The 22,364-nt window shown below is 37.9% G+C and overlaps 1 protein-coding gene across 4 annotated transcripts in view; it reads right to left on the reverse strand.

Moving 5' to 3' along the window:
• The window catches only part of NCK2 (NCK adaptor protein 2), a 70,374-nt gene that overhangs the window by 29,444 nt on the left and 18,566 nt on the right, over positions 1-22,364 (reverse strand). Inside the window, exons 1-2 of one of the 4 annotated variants that reach the window (XM_027640974.1) lie at positions 21,029-21,049; positions 3,675-3,916 (exon numbers count right to left, since the gene is read on the reverse strand). In XM_027640974.1, the coding sequence (XP_027496775.1) occupies positions 3,675-3,900 (226 nt within the window). In that variant the 5' untranslated portion in view covers positions 3,901-3,916; positions 21,029-21,049. Of the gene's footprint in view, positions 1-3,674; positions 3,917-20,393; positions 20,479-21,028; positions 21,050-22,364 lie in introns of those variants that run through there. The other 3 variants (XM_027640966.1, XM_027640956.1, XM_027640947.1) reach the window with 3 other exon arrangements.

The following is a 22,364-nucleotide window of genomic DNA, read 5'->3' on the forward strand; positions in this document are numbered from 1 at the left end:
AAATTACAAGTCTCGAAATGTCTGCAAGTCATTTAAAGAAAGTTAAGTTTTGGAAAAATTCCCTGGTGACAGGACTAAAAGAAGACATAGTAGAACAGAGTTAAGGTCTTAGAACAGCAAAGACAAAGTGAACGGTGCAGAAAAGGCCATCGTTTTCTGTGAAGTTGTAGGGTGACTCAGGTGTGCAGTGGGGGTGTAGGTGGAAGTCATTTGAGATTTGAGGTGAGCTGTTTTTCATTACCACAAGTAACCAGCTTAATGAACATATGCTAAACAAGTGTTAATCACCATTTTAATAAGGACCCAACACATTTAAAAGAGTTGTCTCTGAACATATTTTATTTCTGTTCTTTCTAAAAAATGCTGAAAATACAGTGGAAATTTCAGAAGCCTTAAGACATTACTGAAAATAGGTTGATATTTTAAACCATCAAGCTGTACGCTCTAGGTACTCACATGCCCATTAACCTTCCACCAACCACAAGCCAAACAACAATAAAGCTGATGGGATTCTATTAATATTAATTCAAGGGTTGAGATTCAATTTATGACAGTCAACAGTTCTGGGAAAATTAGTTTTTATCATCAAACAGTCATGACTTCATTATCTGATGAGATTAAAAGTTTTCCTGATACAGGCAACTTCAGAAAGATAGTAAACTTTCGTAGTGCACTTGGGTTTCTATGTATAAGACACCAACGTAACTGGTGCCATAAAATTTCATTAGAACACAGGATGAAGAACTATTCAGATGATGCATCTTCAACAGCCAACTAGGAGAACTATTAATTAAATAGCTATAGCTCTTGTAGGGTCTGCCACAATTTGAACTATGGCTGGCACTTTCCATATTTATTGAATATCTGACAAAAGTATAAATCAACCACCGGTAATTACTGTGGATAAGCATAAGAGTGGCAGATAGCTACCGGTAATCACACAGACAACACAGTACATCATTTGCAAGATAACAATGCTTTCAGATGAAATATGTTTGAACACAAGGAAATCTAGTCTATTAAGGAAGAAGTAGAAAAAAGTGTATTTCCATGGGAGCAACCATTTGCTGCAGCGATGTAAGTATGGGAGGTGGATCCCTGTAAGTCAGAGGGTCTCTCTAGAGCCACTGGAAGCAACAAAGAGCCTCCTGTTTCTCTCCTGAGATTTCACAAGACTCATGATTAATTATTGATTGATTATTGACTTTTTTTTTCCTCTTATGTTCAGTACCTGATATTTTGGCAATAGTTTCAAGATCAAAGTTGGAAACATATTTTGGTTTAAGAACTAATACTCATGACCACCATTCCAACTGTGCTAGGTTAGCAGGTATTTTAATAAGAATTTTCTTGTGATACTTGGAAAGACAGGCTTGATGAGACATTAGACATATTTGTAGAAAAAAAAACTTAAGAACTTGCTTCACTGTGTGAAGAAAAATTTTCAAAGGCTTTTTCACTAGATGAAGCATAAGTCTTGCAATTTGCAAGCCTTTGTTTAAAAAGAAGGAGTGCATTTTTGATGGCCTTTCAGAACAATGGATCCTCTAAGGAAGGACACATGCTCTGCTTGTTCTAAATGGGAAATTACAGTACAGCAAGACAAGCAAGGCTTAGAGACTATAGTTTAGTTGAGGATTCTGATTCAAGAAAGGTAAAAAGAAAATTGCACAGATATGTGGTGCAGAGTGCAGACATGTTTCATTATGCTAAGGAATTCACAAACCTTACTATAAAAAAAAAAGAATACTCTTAAGCATCACTTCTTTTGAAGGGATGTCAAGAAAATCCTGAGTCAATTTGTGAGTTAGATATAGCTTAGGCAGTTTCTTACTCTCACAGGATGTATGAGTAGAAAAGAGCATGAGAGGTGCTTTACACCATGGATGCTTAGCAGGTTAGGTGTGGCCCCAGCAAAAGAAAAGTCCAGGTTCCACCACAAGGCTGTTTCAGCTTCAGCTGAACAAACACACAGAGAAAACCATTTAAAAAGGCACAGGGAATCAGTAGGTTGTTGTAACAGCGTTTCAGAAATTAAAAAAAACGTACATGCAAAGGGCTGAGGTTTGGATGATGTGACAGTAGTGAAGGCTCAGCCACGAAACCATCAAGCTTTTTCTCACACCATTTCACAGTTCACCACGAAAGCGAAGGGAAGCACCCTGCAGCATGCAGCTTTGTTAAGACTGAAAAGGTAAACATGCACATATGCTAGGACACATCTCTGTTCCTCCACTTAAACATTTCTGTTGAATATAAATAAAAATATGTTTACATCAAGTAAACACTGCCCCCATTTTACATGAACTCTTGATATATTACCACAACAGAACTGCAATCTGTTAATAAAATAGCTTGCAGACAATATGTATTTTAAACAACATAAATTCATATAAAAGGAGTTTAAAGTCACACCTGGGATTTTGATTTTAACCAGTTAATTGATGTTGGAGCTTACTCTTTATACAAATTTTTGAAAAGGCATAATCACATTTGCTGGCACTGTAATGAGTATATTCCAAGAATATCTGTAGAAAGGACTATGGTTTTAAATATTACCTCGGTAAATCTTATGATAACCTTGTTTCCTCACCACCCACCCTGTAGTCCTCAATTTTCATGTACTTCATGGCAGCTCAGCAGTAGAGAACACAGTAATGAAGAAGTGACTAAGAAACTGAACCTATTAGACACAACACTGGCACAGGATAAACCTACAGGAGTTATAGTCATGTTATTTTTAAGCGAACCTTTCAACTTTCTAACAAGTCTAATCCCAAACTGTAATTTTTCTGTGGAAGAGTCATTTTGTACAGCAGTCTGCAACAAGTTTTCCCTATGTAAGACTTCGCAAGACACAGGCAAAAAACAAAACAAAAGCACAAACACCTCTCAAAACACTTCCATGTACCTGTTTTTCTATTTTATTAATTACATCCTAACATACCACTAGTAGGTTTTTTTGGCCTCCGTATGTAAAATGATCACTTATCACTATGTTCAGCCTTTTCTAGTCATATACAAAGCCTTTGCTAATCAATCATTAAAAGTGATAGAGAAAAATTAATTTAACCTGACTTTCAAATACGTTCCTTCAAAATAAACATTTTTCAATGTTAGATTATTTTATTTGTACGATACTCTGCTGTGAAGAATTTATGTGCAGGTATAAAACAGACTTGGAAACAGAAGGAATATCTCAGACCACAGAAACTTAACTCCTGACTTTGTACATAGCCACATTGTATAATCCCATTCATAAAGCTTTCATTCATAGCTTTGGCTATGATAGCTATGCTGAACAATCCAGTTTACATCCATCTATTTCTAAGTGAGAGGACTTGGCATGAGAGGAGAAGATTCAGCAGTTGGCATCTCTGAAAACACAGTTCTTCAGCCACTGAAAATACCCAATTTCTGACAAACTGGAATAAAAAGTAACATCTTTTTCTCCCGGATGTGATGCAAGAAAACCTGTTACAGATTTCTACACATGATTCTCCACCAAGCCCCTCTCTCTCTCTTTCTCTCTGTCCTTCAATCATTCACCATGTCACCTCGAACTAAGGATTAAGAAAATCCAAAAAGGCATGTTAAAAATATACGCATATTACACTCCCAGTCTGACACCCATCAAGTCTACTAAACTTCTTCCAAAATACAAAAGGACTTACCCAATGTGTCTTTTAGATTTTTAACCAGAGAACCTTTCTTCAAGCTGTTTTTTCTCTCCACATAATTTGATGGCACATATCCCGTTTTGTTGGCCGCGTTTCTTACCCTCCACCATGTCTTAGAATCATCTAATAGCCAAAGACGCTCATTTTTCTTGATGTCAAGTTCTTGGTCCTGCTGTGCAGTGTAATCCCACTTTGCAATAACAATAACTTCTTCTGTCATCTTTCATGGAGTCCTTCTGCAACAAAATCATAAATGACGATCATCAGTAAATTATGTCATATAATTCTTACTCATTTTTATCTTTGAATTCCTCTGAAATAAGCATGAAGAGGTTAGGGAAAAATAAGAGGGTTATATAGAGAAAAACCTCTTTTAAAAAGGAGGGAAGTCATACTGACTTCGTTTTTTCTGCCACTAAAATATGACAACACCTTGTTAGTACATTCTAATCATAACGTATTACATTCACTTTCTGTGAATGTATATAAAATATCATCCAGATATACATTAACAGAAAATAATTTATACAATCAATTTAATTTTTGCGTATAGCATCATAAAACTACCCCACCCCTGGCATTCCAAGTTCCGATCTGAGAAGGGAAAAAAAATTGCTGCATTCCAAAAATATATTTTCCTTCTGTCCCAGTTCCTCATCCTCATACTAACATTATATATATAAGTTTTCTGCAATTAACAAGGTTGTCCATCTAGTATAAAGTCAAGAAGTACTTCAAGAAGTGATGTAACTCACAGGGAAATCTGACATCAAGAAGAGGGTACTGTCTTTAGTAAGTTTTGTTCACCATGTTTTATGCAGGCGGCACACAACTGCATTTTAGGAGAAGCCTTCACTCCCCCATTTGTTCCCAGGAAGATCCCAGTTCAGCACAGTCCTGTACTGGGCATTAGTCAGCAGGGTAGAGAAGAATACCCGCTGCATTTCATTTCTTCCCTATCTGAAGCCTATCCAGAGTTCCATTGAGACCAAACGAGTTGTACTTCTTTCAGTTACCTGTAAGAACACTGATCTTTTTCAAAGCTATTTGTTAGCTGCATAAAGAGAGCTGCATGCTGCCATGTTTTCCTATGCGTCCCAGCAATTACCACGAAAAATGTGAGGGAGCACAATAGTGTGCAAGGAAGAGAAAAATCCCGTGCTAGTACCAGTGACATTCAAACATATTACAGTGCCAACCAAAACATCTTTAATTTATCTTCTAAATTCTGAGAAGTCAGCAAAAAGTTTTTAATCGCTACCAGGAGGGGTTGGGAGGGAGGAAAGTAGAGGAGGATGAAAGAGAGTGTGGGAGGAGGTGAGAACATATTTGAAAATCAATGTAGTAGATTTTTTTTTTAAGTAAAAGGTGTAATTTCCTTCAAACTACTGATTAGTAGGAAAAGGTCCCAGAGTACTTCAAACTATTAATGTCCAAGGATCTTTGTAACATGATTTGACGTTTTTGCCTAGGTCTTACATGTACTGGTACCTAATAGTTTATGTACAGAAAGTTAATTGAAAACCAAACCTCATTCAGAGATGCTATTCAGAATGTAAATTATATCACCTATATTCTTGTCTACCCTAAGAAAAATAAGTGCTTTCCTCAGTTAAAGTTAATCTATAATCATAAACCATGATAGTGGACTATATTATAATAGCCTCCTCTTATCAATTGTCTTTCCAGGAGAACATCATGTAGGGTTGAGCTATGGTTGCTAAATCATTTGACAGCAAAGCTCTAGCAAGCACCAGCAATGTGACCCCTCATGGTCAATGCAGGACATAATTTTTGAAAACCCGAAGCTGAGATCAACAGGTGTAAGTTTTCATTTTCCAATCAGAAAACAGAAAGAATATACAATAATTGTAACATTATGAATTTTAAAAGGAGTTATCATGCTTTGAACAATTGAGAAGAAACAGTTCAAACAGGGTGTGACTTATGCACATGGAATTGATGCTTTTACAAGAATAAGTCACTAGACCATTCAACCATTTTTTCCCCCTAAGATAATAATCCCATCTGGCAATGACAGAGGAGAACCTGAGCTTTGGACCTCAGTCTCCAATAAACTGCTCTGCCTTCTGACTGACATAAAATGGACAGAGAGCGTACAGGTCGATAAGTTGATGTAGCCACAGGGGGACTGCAATCAAGTGTGTTCTGAAGCCTGGCATTGTCAATATAATCCATCTCTCCAATTTAGATTAGTTTATTTTATCTCAGCGATTGTAAAATGGTCAATTCTTACTATTCCTGGGGACATGGAGAACATAAAGAAATAGGACATCATCAATGCAGTTGGTTGATGTTGATACTAAATAGGCTCCCCTTCTAAAAAAAGGCTATTTTCACAACACAGGCAAGTTAAAATGATCTAACAATATTACAGCATATTAATAATAAAAAACCACATTAGGTATAATATTTGACTAGTGACTGATGGAAAACTATTAAACTCTTCCTACACCTCTGGAGAAAAAGAAATAAAAAACTGACCCTTATTGTAGGGTTGCCAAGTCTTTCCCCAGGGTGCTGGGCGAGGACAGAACCATAGGAAGAGACCACATATCAAGGCTGACAACACCAGCTGCAGTCCTGTGACATTCACTCAGGACAGGCTGCTCAAAGCTACTTGATTTCTTAAATTCCCATCATTGTAGACATGTAAAACTTCCAGTACACCTGAGAAATCACATCATTTCACAAGCAGACCCCTTGCATGATGCAATTTTGGCAGACGTTTCAAGAAGCCAAGTTTCATGCCATGCTCACACAGAACCCATTTCACTAAAGTACTCCAGGTTTTACCATATGCTTAATGGCACAAGCTTTTCTTCCCTAGTGGGGATAGGATTTACAGTCAAAATACATAGTATAATTGCAGCTAAACATCTGTCTATTTAAAACTGTATGTATGTGTGTGGAGTTTAGTTGTGTTGGGTTTTTATTTTTTTAGTTTTGGGGTTTTTTTGGGGGGGTTGTTTGCTGGGAGTTTTTTGTTTTGTTTTATTTTGTTGGAGGGGTTTTTTAGATGTGGGGAAATACATTAAAGTTCTTAAAATTATTTTCTTACGGTTCCATCATTAGACTCTCTTCCTCAAGGACAATATGGTTCTTCCTGTGACATTTGCAGAGCTAAGATTTCCTAGTAAGGGAATAAGGACACATTTATTTCCCAGAAGGGGGTTGTAGAATTAATAGTTTTGAAAGGTTTCTGCAACACAGCTGTGTGCCAAATAACTAGATTTGGGGAAAAACATAAGGAAACAACAACAACAAATCCTTCCAAAACATCTGAGTGTCCCATAAAACCGGATATGCACTGAAAATGTGAAATTTCTTTAGTGTACAGCTTACAGACTGCATAACGAACAATACCACAGTCCCCACAGATTTTGATGATAAGATGAGATTCCTTCACATCAAGAAAATGAAAATCCATTACTGCAAAGAGCATACAACCTTCTGGAAAGTTCCTCCTCAAAAAGCTCAAAAAACCTAGCACTGAGATACAGTCTTCTCCTCATACATGATAGGATAACATTCCACACTTTAAAAAGCACAAGTGAAAAGCTTTGAAATACTTCTGCAAGGAACTGTAAATGTATCAAAGGCAACACAGTCTTTCCTCTGTACAATATTGTTTCACGTAGCCCTGGTTTTTACCTTACCATATCAAGTAGCCATTTGCTTTATTTTATGGCAGTCCAACTTCCAACCTTAAAAAACAAAAACAACCCAAAATGAAGATACCACACTAAATGAGCAAACAAAACTCCACAACTCAGACCTTCAAAAGGTAATTCTTACATTAGCTATGTGACCAATACACACCTCCAACTCCTTTTAACCAAGCAATTCCTTCCTTCGCTGCTAGCAGCAGTAAAACACTAATTTATTTTACCAACTTTGTAGTTGCTGAAATATTACAACTAATATAGTTTAGATGGAGCTCAGGTATTTTCAGCCATTTGGTTTCGTCCCTCCAGTTTAGATTTTGTTACAAGAGGAGTCTTGTCTTCAGTGGCAGCTGCCCTACTGCAGAAGCACACATGAAAACTTTCCTACACAAAATCACCCTTGGGAGAAAGGGGAAAATGAAAAATCTGCCTGGTTAGGAAGGCAGTGAACAAAAACCCAGCCAAAGTCAAGTCAGTTATACCTGCTCACACAGGTAAGGAACAGTAACTAACCCTATGGCAGAATAAAGGCAGACATCAGTGGAATATCTAGTACTGCAGCTCCTGTATAGACTATCAGAAGAAAGTCCAGAAAGGAAAAATTTGTGTTCGAATAAACTATCAATGATTCAACAGTTTAGCAGTGCCAGGGAAAAAAACCAAACAGACAAAACCCCACCTACGCCATTTTGAAGCAATGCTTAAAACTGAACCATGCAAGCAATATTGGAGATTATGGAAACTTAAATGTAGAGGTTGTTAAGAGAATTTGCTCTGAAAAACTTGTAAATCTACTAATGATTTTTCATATGAAAGATTTGCTCAGCTGGTGTCATTTTAAATATTTGACTATATATAATTGTTACACAGATCTCATTCTCTCTTATCAAACCAGGATTTCACCATCCTGCTCTTTCCCCCTCCCCATATAGGACTAAGGTGTTTCTCCCACAACAATAAACAAAAAAGGATCCATATCAGCATGCCACCTGAACTAGAATCTTTGCCTATAGACTGACACAAGTTAACATTATGACTAGATTAATGCCCTGGCCCAATGGGTAGAAAAACAGCACTTTTTACTTTGCCCTCAGGAGGAAGGCTCACGGTTATGTCAGGATTAGTTAGGTTAGTGCAAACAGGAGGTATGTTTGAGCTTTAAAGATGCAGCGAGAAAGGAAGTAGTTGCTCTCCTTGTTCACAGTTTGTTTTGCGAAAAGGAACATGACTGAAAAATTACTGACAGTAATGCTTGAAATTTAATCCCTCACCAAGGGAACAAGCAAAAATTCTATTAATAGGCAGTGCCAATTGATATAATAGACTGTTCTGAAACTGAATGTCTTCCTAAGACACACTGAAAGAAAGGGACAAAATTGATACAGAGGTTTTTACATGACACTGATGTGCATAAACACATAATGGCTATGCAAAATTAAATAAGACATAATTACCATATGATATTTAGTTAAGTGCATTTCAAGAACAAAAAGCTAGCTGATGACATACAGTTTTCTCTTAAGATTTTGAAGGTTGAACAACCTCTCCTTTTCCTGTCCCCAAACTCTGAAAAGCAAAATGGGGTTTGAACCCTGCAGCACGTGCTGCTGACAGGCCAGCTATCTGGTGTCCACCTGGTTAATCTTTCATAAGCTATAGCAAATAGGTAAGATTTGGTCCTCTAAGGTAGCACAATTGTGGAAAATTTAAAAAAGTCTCTTTTCACCAAGGCCTCTTTCATAGCAAACAGGTGTACTTACTGTATTCTGCAATTAATAATTTGTATTAGATCACTTAATCTGATGTACACTCTAAATCTGAAGCCTTCTTATTTCTGATGATGCAATCTCTGCCTACTGTTTCAGGAAGTTTGCAGCTTTATTTTCACTTACAGTTGTTTTTTTTGTTGTGTGTGTGGGGGAGTGTGGTTATTTTTTTTAAATCAGCCTGGATGAGTAGTTTTGACATACAGAAAGATTTCAAAAAAGCACGTCTCTACATTTGAAATTGTTTCACTCAGTTCTTCGGGATCAGTAAAACACCAGAAACAAAGACAGAACTCAGCAGGCATTAAAACAAACAGAAATGTGAATTCAAATAAACACTCGTGAAAAAGAATACACCTTTTGGACATACTTTCAGCTATTTCCAGTGGCATACATTTGAAAAAACAGGAAAATATAATCTCTTTCATTCAAAGGTCGAAGTTAACCTAAACCAAGAAATATATATTTCTAATGATTGCTACAAGAAAATCTCACAATGTAGAGGTTTAAAAAGAGTAAACAAACTGCCCCAAATTATAGCAAATCACAGGCCTTTGTTAAAACCAGTAAAATCCTTCCCATGCTCTGTTACTTGAGCTATTTGCTGGTGCTTGGACAAATAGAGATGGATGACAAAGGCCACCTTGTCCAACTGGTCTTCTGCAGTTTAACACTTTAATTCTGCATATAATGTGTCTCAATCCACCCCAAGGGACACATTTCTTTGGAAAGAGGTCACAGTGACAAAAATTATTGTAAGACTACTTCCCCCCTCTTTTAAAGAAACCTAACTAAATAGCTGTAGTGATCAAACATTCATCACCCAGCTATGCAGTTCTAAGGTGTCAAACCACTACCTGAGCAAAAAATCCCCACACACCTGGACAGCCTAAAATTGCCAACTGTTTTAACACAAGCTTGACAATTAATTTAGGGTATTTCACTACTAGGTCTCATTAGGATGCATTGACTAGAGAACTAAAAGTGATAGCTGAGTAAGTGCAAGTAATTATTATCTAGTTTACTTTGATGTGCAAACTGAAGACACAGTCAATAGATGCTGCTGTCGATACTTTAGGAGGGTCAGTTTTCCAAAGCTGAAAGCAAAGACGAGTGGAAGCTGTAAAAAATAAATGTGAGCAAAGATGTAAATAAATGAATCCATTGTGAAGGAGAAACGGTTTACTACAATTTCCAACCTACTGACAATTTAGCATTTATGAAAGAAGTATTATATGGTTAAAAGAATAACCTCAAAAAGTGAGGCAAAAAGTTCTAGAGGTTTTCTGTGTCCCCTCTCCCTGGTCCATTCTTTGAAAAGGAAAAACTGATAGCAACGAACTCAAGGCAGGAAGTGTAAAGTGAAAGAACCAAAAGAAGTGTAGTTCAGTTCACCAAGAACTACAAAAAACCCAGTATTAAACTGCATTGGAGTAAATTAATTATTAGCAAAAGAGTAAGTAAAGAATTAGATAGAACATTAGGTTGACTGCAATTAGAACATTAGGTTGATGTAGGAGAAAATAGGTTTAATACTTATTTCTACACTATTGAATTATTTTACAATGACAACCATTTTCTTCTCTGCCATTAACTAGCATATAAAAGTCATAAGAAAATTTAAACACTTTCAATGTTCGAATACACCCCAAGATATCAAAACCATCCACAAAGCTACCACAATTTTTGCATCCACTGTGAGGAAAACGCGGAGCAATGAAGTTGTTCCAGAGAGTTACAGTTGCACCACTAATTTGAAAGCATAAATTGGACCATCCTTGATAACACCACTAAGTAATCAGACAAACTCTAACCCTAAAGAAAAATAAAGATACAAAGGACCCCTCCAACACCCTACACAGAATACCAGAAGATTATGGATGTGCAACTTATTAAAAGGGTTTTAAGAAAGAGAGGTGTGAACAAATTAAATTGCACGTTTTTCACTTATTTTTGTTTTAAGCCTACCCATCTATCCAAGCTGGACAGAAAACAACCAACTGCGGGACAGCCCCAGCTGCAGTGCAGAAGTGACTTCAAAGGCAGGCTCAGCAGGCACCATGAGCCTTTCTGACAGCACACAGGACATTTCTTCTTAGGTGCAAAAAGTCCTTGCTTTCCAGTCAGTTAGGGGGGAAAAAAAAAATCAAAAGATAATTATAGATGAAACAGCAAGGGTGATATAGCCTGGTGGAAACATTAATCACACCAGAGGCGTTATGGCTCGTGCACCCAGGCTGAACAGCCTTGCCACGGTCCACTTCTGTGGGCACTGCAAGTGCAAGGTTTTTACACGACACTTCATGTTAAAAACATAAGCGGGCTGTACACCTTCAAAACAAGTGAAGGATCAGTCTTAATTAACCGATAATTTAGAGCTGTACTTGTAACTTGACCTTGCTGTCTGCCCCCAGACACCTCAGACCCCCTTCCCCTCTGTGTGGCCTGACACTGTTCACAGGTACAATGCTGCTAGGTTTGAGGTTTGTTTCTGAAGTCGGATGCCTTTGACAGCTGCTAAGCAACGTTTGCCTCTCTTGGCCCCACAAGGTATCTGATATCCCAATCTCTAATACATCTGCAGCTATGTGCCAGCACCTTGCACCTTGTGTTGCAGAAGAACTACAAACAGGAAACCTCAAGATTAGTTTAGTGGTAACGAATTTCTGCATAGCTCCAATACAGCACAGAAGTTAAGTTTGTTTGTTATCTTTTAAGTGGCTTAGAAGTCTTTTAAAAAGACACAAAGAAAGAGGAGAATACATATTAGAAACACCCAAAAATACATCCTTCCTGTGAAGGAGTCAGTACAGCATTTTATCATTCAACAAAATGAAATCTTTGTGTGTTTATATAAGAACGTATAAAAAGATGTTCGTAAAAAAACTGCCCACCCCATGTTTTCATGAATCCTATCACACAAATCAGTCTGCCCAAATGAAGCATGGACTGCTTCAAGTGATCTCTTAAAATACTGGAGCCAGTACTGCTCAATGTCTTCATCAGTGATATACACAGTGGGATTGAAGGCATCCTCAGCAAGTCTGCAGACAACACCAAACTCTGTGGTACGGTCAACACAACTGAAGGATGGGATGTCATCCAGAGGGACCTGGACAAGCTTGAGAAGTGGGCCCATGGGCACCTCATGAGGTTCAACAGGGCCAAGTACAAGGTGTTGCAGCTGGGTCAGAGCAACCCCTGGTATTGGTACAGGCTGGAGGATGAAGGAATTGAGAGCAGCCCTGTGGAAAAGGACTGTGGAGTACTGCTAGATGACCCAGCAATGTCCAATTGCAGTCCAGTAAGCCAACTGCATCCTGGGCTGTACCAAAAGCAGTGTGGCAGAAGGTCAAAGAAGGTGATTCTGCTCCTCTGTTCTGCTCTGGTGAGACCCCACCTGGAGTACTGCATCCAGCTCTGGAGTACTGCATCCAGCTCTGGAGCCCTCAGCACAGGAAAGACATGGACCCATTGGAGTGGTCCAAATGAGGGCCACAAAGATGACCAGTGGGCTGGAGCACCTCTTCTATGAAGACAGGTTGAGAGACTTGGGGTTGTTTAGCCTGGAGAAGATAAGACCTCATAGCTCCTTCCAGTACATAAAGGGGGGCCCCATAAAGGTGGAGACAGACTTTTCAGCAGGGTCTATTAGAACAGGACAAGGGGTGATGACTTTAAAATAAGAGGGTAGATTTAGACTAGATATAAGGAAGAAATTTTTTACCATCAGTGTGGTGAAACATTGGAACAGGTTGCCCACAGAGGTGGTAGATGCCCCATTCCTGGAAACATGCAAGGTCAGACTAGATAAGGCTCTGAGTAACCTGATCTACTTGAAGCTGTTACTGTTCACTGCAGGGGGGGTTGGACTACATGATTTTTAAAGGTCTCTTCCAACCCTTAATATTTTATGATTCTATGAAAAGTAAAAGATACTTTGGCCTGCTAACTTTAGTGGTAGAAAGAGAAAGCCATCCAGGCTGTTACAAGGTAGGCTGCTGCAGCATCAGTAGAACACAAATCTGAGTTCTGGGCTTCTATTAATCTTGCAATACCACCCTAATTTTATGCTATTCACTTTTGCTTCATGTTGTGACTTTCGCACAAGTTAAGTCTCCCAGTTCCATATTTTTTAAAATTTCATTACTAATACTGCTATGCCACAGAATTTCCTCATCTGGGGCAGTTCAAGATACAAATGCTTAACAAATGTGAAAGTCTTTAAGACACATAATACGAAGTACTATCTTTTCTATTTATGTGATAAGCACTCTGCTGTTTCAGGAAGCTAAGTTTTTAAAAATCTTTTGATGTTTTACTTGAAAAGGATATTTCTATAGCCTTTTTGGAACAGCATGCCTATTATATAAAGTAGGCAGTGTTCGTTTTTAGTATCTCACAGATGATTTAAATTTAAAATTCTATTTCAAAGGACAAAAGGTTGGTATTTTTACAGGAACAAGCTGGTATTATAGCAACTAATGTTAAAGTTTCACAGTACTAACTATGAGCCTTATAATTTATCTATGCTTAAAAGGTAGATAATAATAGTAATAAGTTACAGAGAAAACACTTTAACAGGTCTCTAACTACTGAGTGGAGACTGAGAATGGTCGCAGCCCAAGGGTAAAGGGTTTATAAGAAAAACCTAGCTGAAGTCTTTCTATAAACACAGGATGAGAACCTTAAGGGATCAAAAAACCCAAACAAATATATTTCAGCTTGTTTGGGGGGAGTGTGTTGTGGAGGGGGGATGTTGTTTTTAAGAAATTTGTATTTTTGTGTCATTCAGAAAACAGGACAAAGATTAACAGACAGTACTGGCAACCTGCTAGAGATCAAGCAAAAAATCACTAAGAAAAAGGATTTTTGTAGTTAGATGATTTTATTCCTACTTCACCCATCCAGACAGTATTTTTGGTAGAAAGTATTTCCCCGTATCTTGAAGGCTATACAAAATTGCACCTTTTCATGGCCTTCTTACCAGAAAACACAAGGAACATGAACTATCATTTTACTGGCTTTAATTTGTTGAAATATGAGAAAAAACAATAAAAGTCTGAATATAAAGCAACTCCAACAGTAGAGTCAGCTAACATCCCTTCCCAGCAACCCCTCCCTCCAGCCTTTAGCCCCCACGTGCTCATGCCATCTGCCCTCAACCTCCTTTCCTTGCAGCTGTTGCTGCAATCCCCAGCAGCAGGCAGGGCTCAGGCAGGTGCTGGCAGTGGCTGGAAGTTTTGGTTCTGCCTCCATCAGCAGCCTACGCAGATGCAGCCTACCATGGGTGACTCAACCTGAGGTGATTTTTTTTTCCATTATTAGTGCAAAAAGACTTTTCTTGCTTTATTTTGAAGGCACTGCCATCAAGAGTGATGGGGAATGGGACAGGAATGGGGAAAGCCAGACAGTGCAGTGAGGACATCTTCAGACCCTTCGGTTGCAAACAACGTGAGACAAACAGGAAGGTGGCAACAACCCAACAGAATCCCAAACTGCCTCACATTTAGATACAGCAAGAGGGTAAGAAAAGAGCATCAGCTCACCTTTTCCTGAGTTCTTTTAAAAGCAGTTTCAGAAAAAAAACACATAGTTAACAAACAACTCATCTGTACTAAAGGAAGCTTTTGGAAAAGAGACCTCATCTTGCCTCTAAAACAGCAGCAGTGATTAATGGCCACATCTTCGCAGTTGGTTTTCTAAGTCAGAGACACAAATGAACTTAATGTTTGCTGGTGGTGTTCTGGACAGCTCTCTCTCCATTCCTCCTGGCAGACAGCATTTAAGTTTACCTCTCTATTCAGAAACACATGAAAACAAAAACAAACAAGATAAAAGAGAAGGGAAAGTCCAGGGAGAATACAATACACCTTAGGTGCCTACACAAGACAAAATTACAAACCATTTCACACCTAACAACCTTTCCACAGCCCCTTACAAAAATGGGGAAAAAAAATAGATTCTTCTGAGAGGACATTTACGTAATATTACCTATATGACAGACTGGTGAAACACACTCTGTGAAAGAACAATTTAGGTGTACCTCTTTTTATGCACTTTCATCCTCACTATCAAGAAATCTTCCTTCTCTCCTCAAAATTAAAGCAGCCGGCCACTCAGGACATGGTGAACACCATGAGATTTTGTAAAGGAGATATCCTTGAATTTCTTTCAAGATTCCAAATAATAAAGTGTTTGAATGATTTGCTTCCTCTGCTCCTTCTTTTCCCATAGCTCAAACATTCAATGGTCTGCAGGAGTTATACTTCACTGGAAGTGTTAGTACACTTACGTATTGTATAAACAAAGAACAGTCCTCCCACATAAGAAGTTTAACCTTGATCTTGTACAGAAGGACAAAGCTCAGAATCACTGTGGATTGCTAAGTTTTACTGCTAATCCCTTGAAACATCGCTACCTACTTTTCAAGGGATTTCACTTTACACTGTCTATAAAATGCTGAAAATAAAACTGAACTGCTGACCTTCTGTTCCCCAATGGAAAAATCATACATTCACTTTTTAACTAGAAAGAGGAAGAGATGTTTGTTCAGTTCAAAAACCCATTTATTTCCAAAGTTGTTTAAGGAAAAAAAAAAAAAAGAAAAAAAGAGTACATTGTCCATTTCTAGACAATGTTCACTTTATAATCTTAAGCAATTTATCAATTGCTTTTCAAAAAACCCCATTCAATCTACCTCATAACAGTAGGAAAATGTGAAAAATACATTTATTAAAACAATTTCAAACTTTTTAGCTTACAGAGCACTAAGTAATTTAAGGGCCCTATTCAGACTCTCCTCCTGTGAGCTTTCCAGTTTAATGTAATTTCAAATACTGAATAAATTCTTAGACTTTTGGATTTTTTTATTAGCAGGTCACCCAGACCAGAATTTTTATCCAATATAAAAAGCTGCATTGTAGCAGTGAAAAAAAAAATATGCTTCTCAAGATAATTTAAATCTCAAGGCAATGTTCCACAGATTTTTACCTGAATTTGGGGTTAATGAACACATATTTTGCTCATATCTTGGAGAGCTTCTGAAGCAAAAAGTTGCTTTCTAGAAGCAGGGTTTTTGAATGGTACAGTTAAAAATAATCACTAGACATAAGATACCATTCTTGATTCTATGTTTATGTATGTAAACAAAGAGGTAGCTTGAGAGATACAAGGTTAGATTTCATTAAGAAACAGCTAATACCATTGCATTTATTCCTGTATAAATCTGTACATGTTCCTGAAGAAGACTGCACTATGAGATAGTTATTCAAAAAGCTAAGCTTTTAATTTCCTGATAGGATATGTATCAAGAAAAAGCACAATTTAAATAAAGAAACACTGTTCAATCTCACATGAAATGCGAGTGAATGTTGTAGCTTCATAAGTCTCTCGTCCATCACACTGACTGTGTGCTAATGCTATACAACCAAGACAGTATAAGCCTAGGTAAGAAATAGCAATCCCAGTCTTCCCCTAGAGTTATCTATTCTATCTAACAGCACTTCAGAGTCAAGACAGGAATCCTCTCTTACTGCTCCCAAAACACAAGTGCAGAGGAAACACCACCCCCCACATTTTCCCAAATAAAACAGGTTTCAAAATGACTTGTCCTATAACTCTTAAAAAATGCTTTAAATTTAAAATCAAGACAATATTTTTGGTCCGGAATGTTGGCAGCATTCATTTATTTCAATCAAATCATTTCTTACATATCTTCCTCCAGTTCAAATGAGGTCCTCTTCCAAAAAATTGTACTTGTGAATGCTCTGCCACACAATTACAGCAGCTAGCTATTGTTAATTCCTCAGTCGATGGGGAGAGACACTAAGCCAAGAGAGAAACACCATTCACCAAAAGAGGGGAAAGGATGAAAGAGGATTTTCTGAAACCCTTCTGCCAGGCATCCTCCAGAGAACACAGGCTGCTATAAGCATGTTAGGAAGAGGCTCCTTATTCTGAACTCTTACGTTCAGGTGCCAGCTGCTCTAAGACAGCTTACACAGACAATCTAAAAAGTTGTTCCACTGCTATTATCTCAACACGATTTTCCACTGCACCAGAACTGCCGCTCAAAAGGATAAGCTTCTGAAACTAAACTTTTACTGTAGGAATATCTGACTTTTTTCATAGAAACAGTTACCCAAAACCAACAGAAAGCAATTAGAAAAGTCCAAATTTCTAAGAGCAAAATATACATTCAACAGGGACCAACACAGTCTAGTGACACTGGACTCTCATCTTCCTTTATTCCTACTCTGACCTCCAGTGCTCGAACAAAACTGAGTATTTTCAAACTCCTTTAAAACTTTTACTATTTTTATCTTATGTCAGAAATTCCTCCACAGTTTACTTTTTCTGAATAAAATCTCTCTGCAGTAAATTGGTTCAAAATTAAACATTTGGCTTTGGCTGCTACATCACTTTCCCTTTCATCCAGAAATGTTATGTACTCTTAACACTGATGAGAAGTTGTACCCTCACATGCTTACAGACACATATTCTTCCTTACTCCCACCAGATAACAATAAAATGCATCAACAAACGTGAAGGGGAAATAAAAGCAGCCAAATAATTTCCAGACATGGAGAGAGACTGTACTAGAACAAAAATCAAATAAAGGAAAATCAGATTCAAAACCACAGGTCTGAAATGTGGAAGTTTAGCCACAGAGTTCTCATTCCTTCTAGATTAAGAAAAATTATAAATTTTATATTGCTAATGACTTTCAATAAAAATTACTATGCCATCAGTCCCATACGTCAGTTTAGCTGAGAGCCATACAAAACACTTCACAGCTTCTTGTCTTACTTGTAGTCAATATCCAAGAGCAACACACTACAACCCTGTTCTAAGTGGTATTACAACAGAATTAGACAATTTCTTCCTTATCTCAGACCTTACTCAGAGAGGTCAACAGTGTTATAAATTCTGCATTAGGCCTCAGTAAAAAAGGTTTTCTAAAGAAAATTCATACACAAATATTTGGAGCCATGGAGCAACGTTTTAAAGGAGCAGCAAGTTACAATCCATTAACTCATCAGAAGTAGAAGACAAAAATTCCCAAATCACCTCAACATAATACAGAATAAAATAGAAAACAGAGAAACAAAAAATAAGGAGAATAGTGAGAAGTGGGAAGATATATGCATCCGCTCCCTCCCTGGACCTCAGGGAGAACTTACAGAAGAGAGATCCCTTCTCCTTTCCTGCACCACAGAACCTCTGAATGCTTCAAGTGACTAATACCAAGCATTTTTATTTTATTTGTTCTTGTTCTTAAGCTTCTTGTTGAACATTAAGCTCTGAGGAACAGGTCTTGGTCTGAAGTGTTATTTGATGCCTTGTTCCTGCTCCTCTAGTGTGTAATAAATACATTTAGGTTCAAGAAACTCAACCTTGAAACCAAGCCATAGTCCATAAAGGTAAGTAGCACTATGCCATTGCATGAAATTCTGCCCTCAGTTTTTGTTTCTCTTATTTTTAAGAATTCTGCAGGATTACTCACGGTACTGACTCAGGATGTGGAGATGTCCAAAACACCTACAGGCCAGAATCCTTAGCTGTCAAATGACCTTTGAGCTGTCATTTTCCTCTACTTCTGCTAAAACACAGGTAGGGAGCAGGTCACAACAACCAGTAGGCTTCTGATCTCTCTGCTGCAACCTTTTTTCCTTAAGAACACAAAGTAGCAGCATCTCCTCACTCAATGGACATAAACCCAGCACACAAATGGGACACCCCCATTTTGGCCACAAAATGATGTTACATGGAAGAGGGCCTACAGCTCACAGGTCAAGACTTCAGTAAGCCTCAGTAATTTACTGCAATCAGAAAGTATGTTACAGCAGCCATGCACCTAAAGAGTGCCTGAAGCGCAAGTCAGCAGTTGAGAATGCAAGTTTCCATTACCCCTTTGACAGTAAATTCAATTTCTAAGGAGCACAACTGTCAAAGCCTTGCTTATAAGAGCTAGTTTCAAAACCAGTTTTATAAACATACACACACACACACAAGGTTTGTAGTTCTAGTCAAAACATTCAAGTAAATTCAAGATGTCACACCCTTTTGTTTTGAGATAAATGCTTTAGCTTACCGAGCACCCAGGTCTTCATTGTAATGAACCAGTACTCTCTCTAGCAATAATGGGACAGACATTTCCAGATCCTATGCAAATCCACGGCTGGCAGAAAATACCATTCAGTAATCTTCAGGGAGAACTAAGAAAGGAAAACTAATACTCTGACTGTTTAATCTTGAAAAACAAATCCAGAGATCAAATATGAAGAGATGTCTAACTCTCATTCAACAGCATTTTTGGGGCTGGTATGTGATAACTTGAGAATTAATGGTATGAGACAACTGAGCTTATCGGGGTATGTGCTAAGAGCTACAGCTTTTGGTGCAAGATAGAGAATTCAAAATCAGCCTTTTGGGAAAATCTGGATCCCCAAACTTCCTGCTGGGAAATGATCTCTCTGATATCACCTGTTGTACCTACTTGTATAAGAGACAGATACCTAACTTGCGCATAGGAACATGTCTGCTAAAACATTGGTATTGCACATTAGGAAAAAAAAAAAGGCTAGAGGTAAATTTTAAATTGTTAGTAGGAAGATGTGAAACAAGCTGTCACAAGACAAAGACGTGCTAAAAAAATGCAAGGACTCAAACTAGTGAGTTAAAAACCCAGTGTGAGTAGCAATGACAGTAGCAGGGGACCTGCTGGAAGCATTATGCATACAGCTGCTGAATCAAAAAGCAGAAGGATCATTTAAAAGAAAGGAGGAGGCGATAAAAGAGTGTGATGGAACAGGTAGAAAAAAAGCTTCACAGAAGCTCTATTATGTGGAACAACTAAGAGCAGCTGACGCAGACAACAGCCTCCAAAATAAGGAGGGATGAGGGCTGCAGGTGATCCCTGAAACAAAAGGGTGTGAAGAGATAGCACAAAGGAAAGCAGGGATTAAACCTACAAGACTGTTAAGGAACCTGTGATATCTTCAGATGAGACTCTGAAACCTAAAATCAGGGAAAGAAAAATAGACTGTAAAAGGCTTGTATCTATATGCATGTTATTCTATGCTTCATGTTGCTGCTGGTGTAAAAAATAAACAACAAAACAAGCTCATTTTCTCAGTCCTCTCTGCTTAGTACAATTGGAGCTTTGTTACTCTAGTGCAAACAGCAATTGTAATCTGAGATTAATTAACCAAGTTATTAGAAACAGAATTCCACAAGAAATATTCCACGCTAACCTTTAAATAGTCTGTTCTGTGAAATTCACCAATTTCAGCAGTTATCCAGTGTCCCACTAGATAACACACACAAAATCATTCACCAGATACTGAACAAGACGAACACATGTCCAGCCTCTTCCCATTCATTACAAGCCCAGCTGTTTTTAACATCATAATACATTTGATGCAATAAATACCATTTGAATATGGAATGTTACATTCATATGGAACATTAAGAACACTATAGAAAACACACACATTTACATTTTTAGCCGTGTTTCTATGACATAACAGTTTTAACATGAACAATGAATCATTTAAAGTTCCTACACATCATTCAAAGCCTACACACTTGAAGAACTGCCTTCCAGCTATTATCAAATGGCCTTCAACTGACTTAAGTGACCTACACCAATGCCAGCTGCATGCATGTTGCTGCAAAGCACCAGCTCAAGCAGTCAGCCCTAAAGAGCTACAAAACAGGCATGGCAACCAGAGGACAGAGGACCTCTCTGAAGTGTCTGCATTCAGATGACAAATGCTTCTTTATGGGGCAGTCACATCTTGGAATAACTCAGTGGCCTCAGCTGCTAATCTGCCTCCTCCTTCAGGAGGACTTGGGTTCACCACCCCTCCCCTGCACCAATACAGACCTTCTGAACTACACTGTGCTGGCACAAGGACTGCTTCTGGTCCCCACATCCCAAAAGCCTCAAGCCAACTTTCCCCAGCATATGACTCTGTGTAACTCACTGAAGTCACAAACACTTTAAGCATCTCAGAACATCCTCCCTGTGATGTAGCTTAACTGCATAAGCTATTTTTAAGTGTTTTTCAAGATCATATTCTAAGTCACATCAGTTGTCCCTCAAAAGTGCAGTGCATATTTAAATCTTCTAATAGAAACTGGTGGAACACCTGGATATATTTATTTAGAAACCACAGAAACAGGGGCTCAATAACCTGTTCTGTCAGTGGCATTCCTCTGAACACTGGTTAAGACACCAAGGTTGGTCACTAACTGTTTTATGCCCAGTTCACTAATATATATGAGCGAGCTAATTTGTACCCAAGTGTAACTATTTTACATACATTAACTCAGCTACATTCATGAGAAACATGCTAGATTCTTTCCAGCAGGCAAAGTATTTTTGACTTAGAAAAAGGGACACTGGATGACAAGACAGCCAAAGTCCATACTGGCTATCATACCACAAAACTACTTGCATCAGGAAAAACATGGTCATTGTTTTATTTTAACTGGAATGAATTTTCACATATTGATGAAAGCTGTACAGTGTTCTCTCACGAGGAATCCATATGGACTGCAGTTAAAGCACAATGCAAAGGCCATTTGTGGGCTCTAACATGTACTATCGATACCTACAGCCATGAGTTGTACCTGAAGCTATCAAAGCTGGAAAAAATAGACAATTGATTCTCAATCAATTTTCATATTATTAGTAAATGAAAACATGGCTGTATTTCAAGCAAAGAACTACAATTACTACAAAGAGAAACAGAAAAAAGGAGCAAAGAAAAAGCTAAATCAGAAAGTAGTGAAATTACATAATTCAGGTAAGATCAATTAATTTGGGGTGTATACGTGTGGTTATGGAACTGTAGGAGTGGGCTGAGAGTGTTCTTCCCTACTGTCCACAATTACAGGTCATGCCACTAGCATAACATAATGGGCAGTATCCTATAAATTCATTTATTATATTACATGTTTGTAAATGTACTTAAGTAATACTAAAGTTCCATTCAAAGGCTTAAAATCAACACTTTAGGCACCTGGGATAACTGGCATAATTACAGAAGATCAATTTTTTTTAAGGGAAAGGAATCCAAACATCTACTCAGCACATACCTTTAATTCTCTTCATAACTGTCAGAATCGAAGTTTATCATAACTAACTAATATGAAACACTTAGAACAAGTATTGCTTTCCTTTGGTTTAAAAACCTCAAAAATTAACAACTACAAAC

The sequence above is a fragment of the Corapipo altera genome, unplaced genomic scaffold (assembly GCF_003945725.1).
Source record: "Corapipo altera isolate COAL_440 unplaced genomic scaffold, ASM394572v1 0, whole genome shotgun sequence".
NCBI classification, from domain to species: Eukaryota; Metazoa; Chordata; class Aves; order Passeriformes; family Pipridae; genus Corapipo; species Corapipo altera.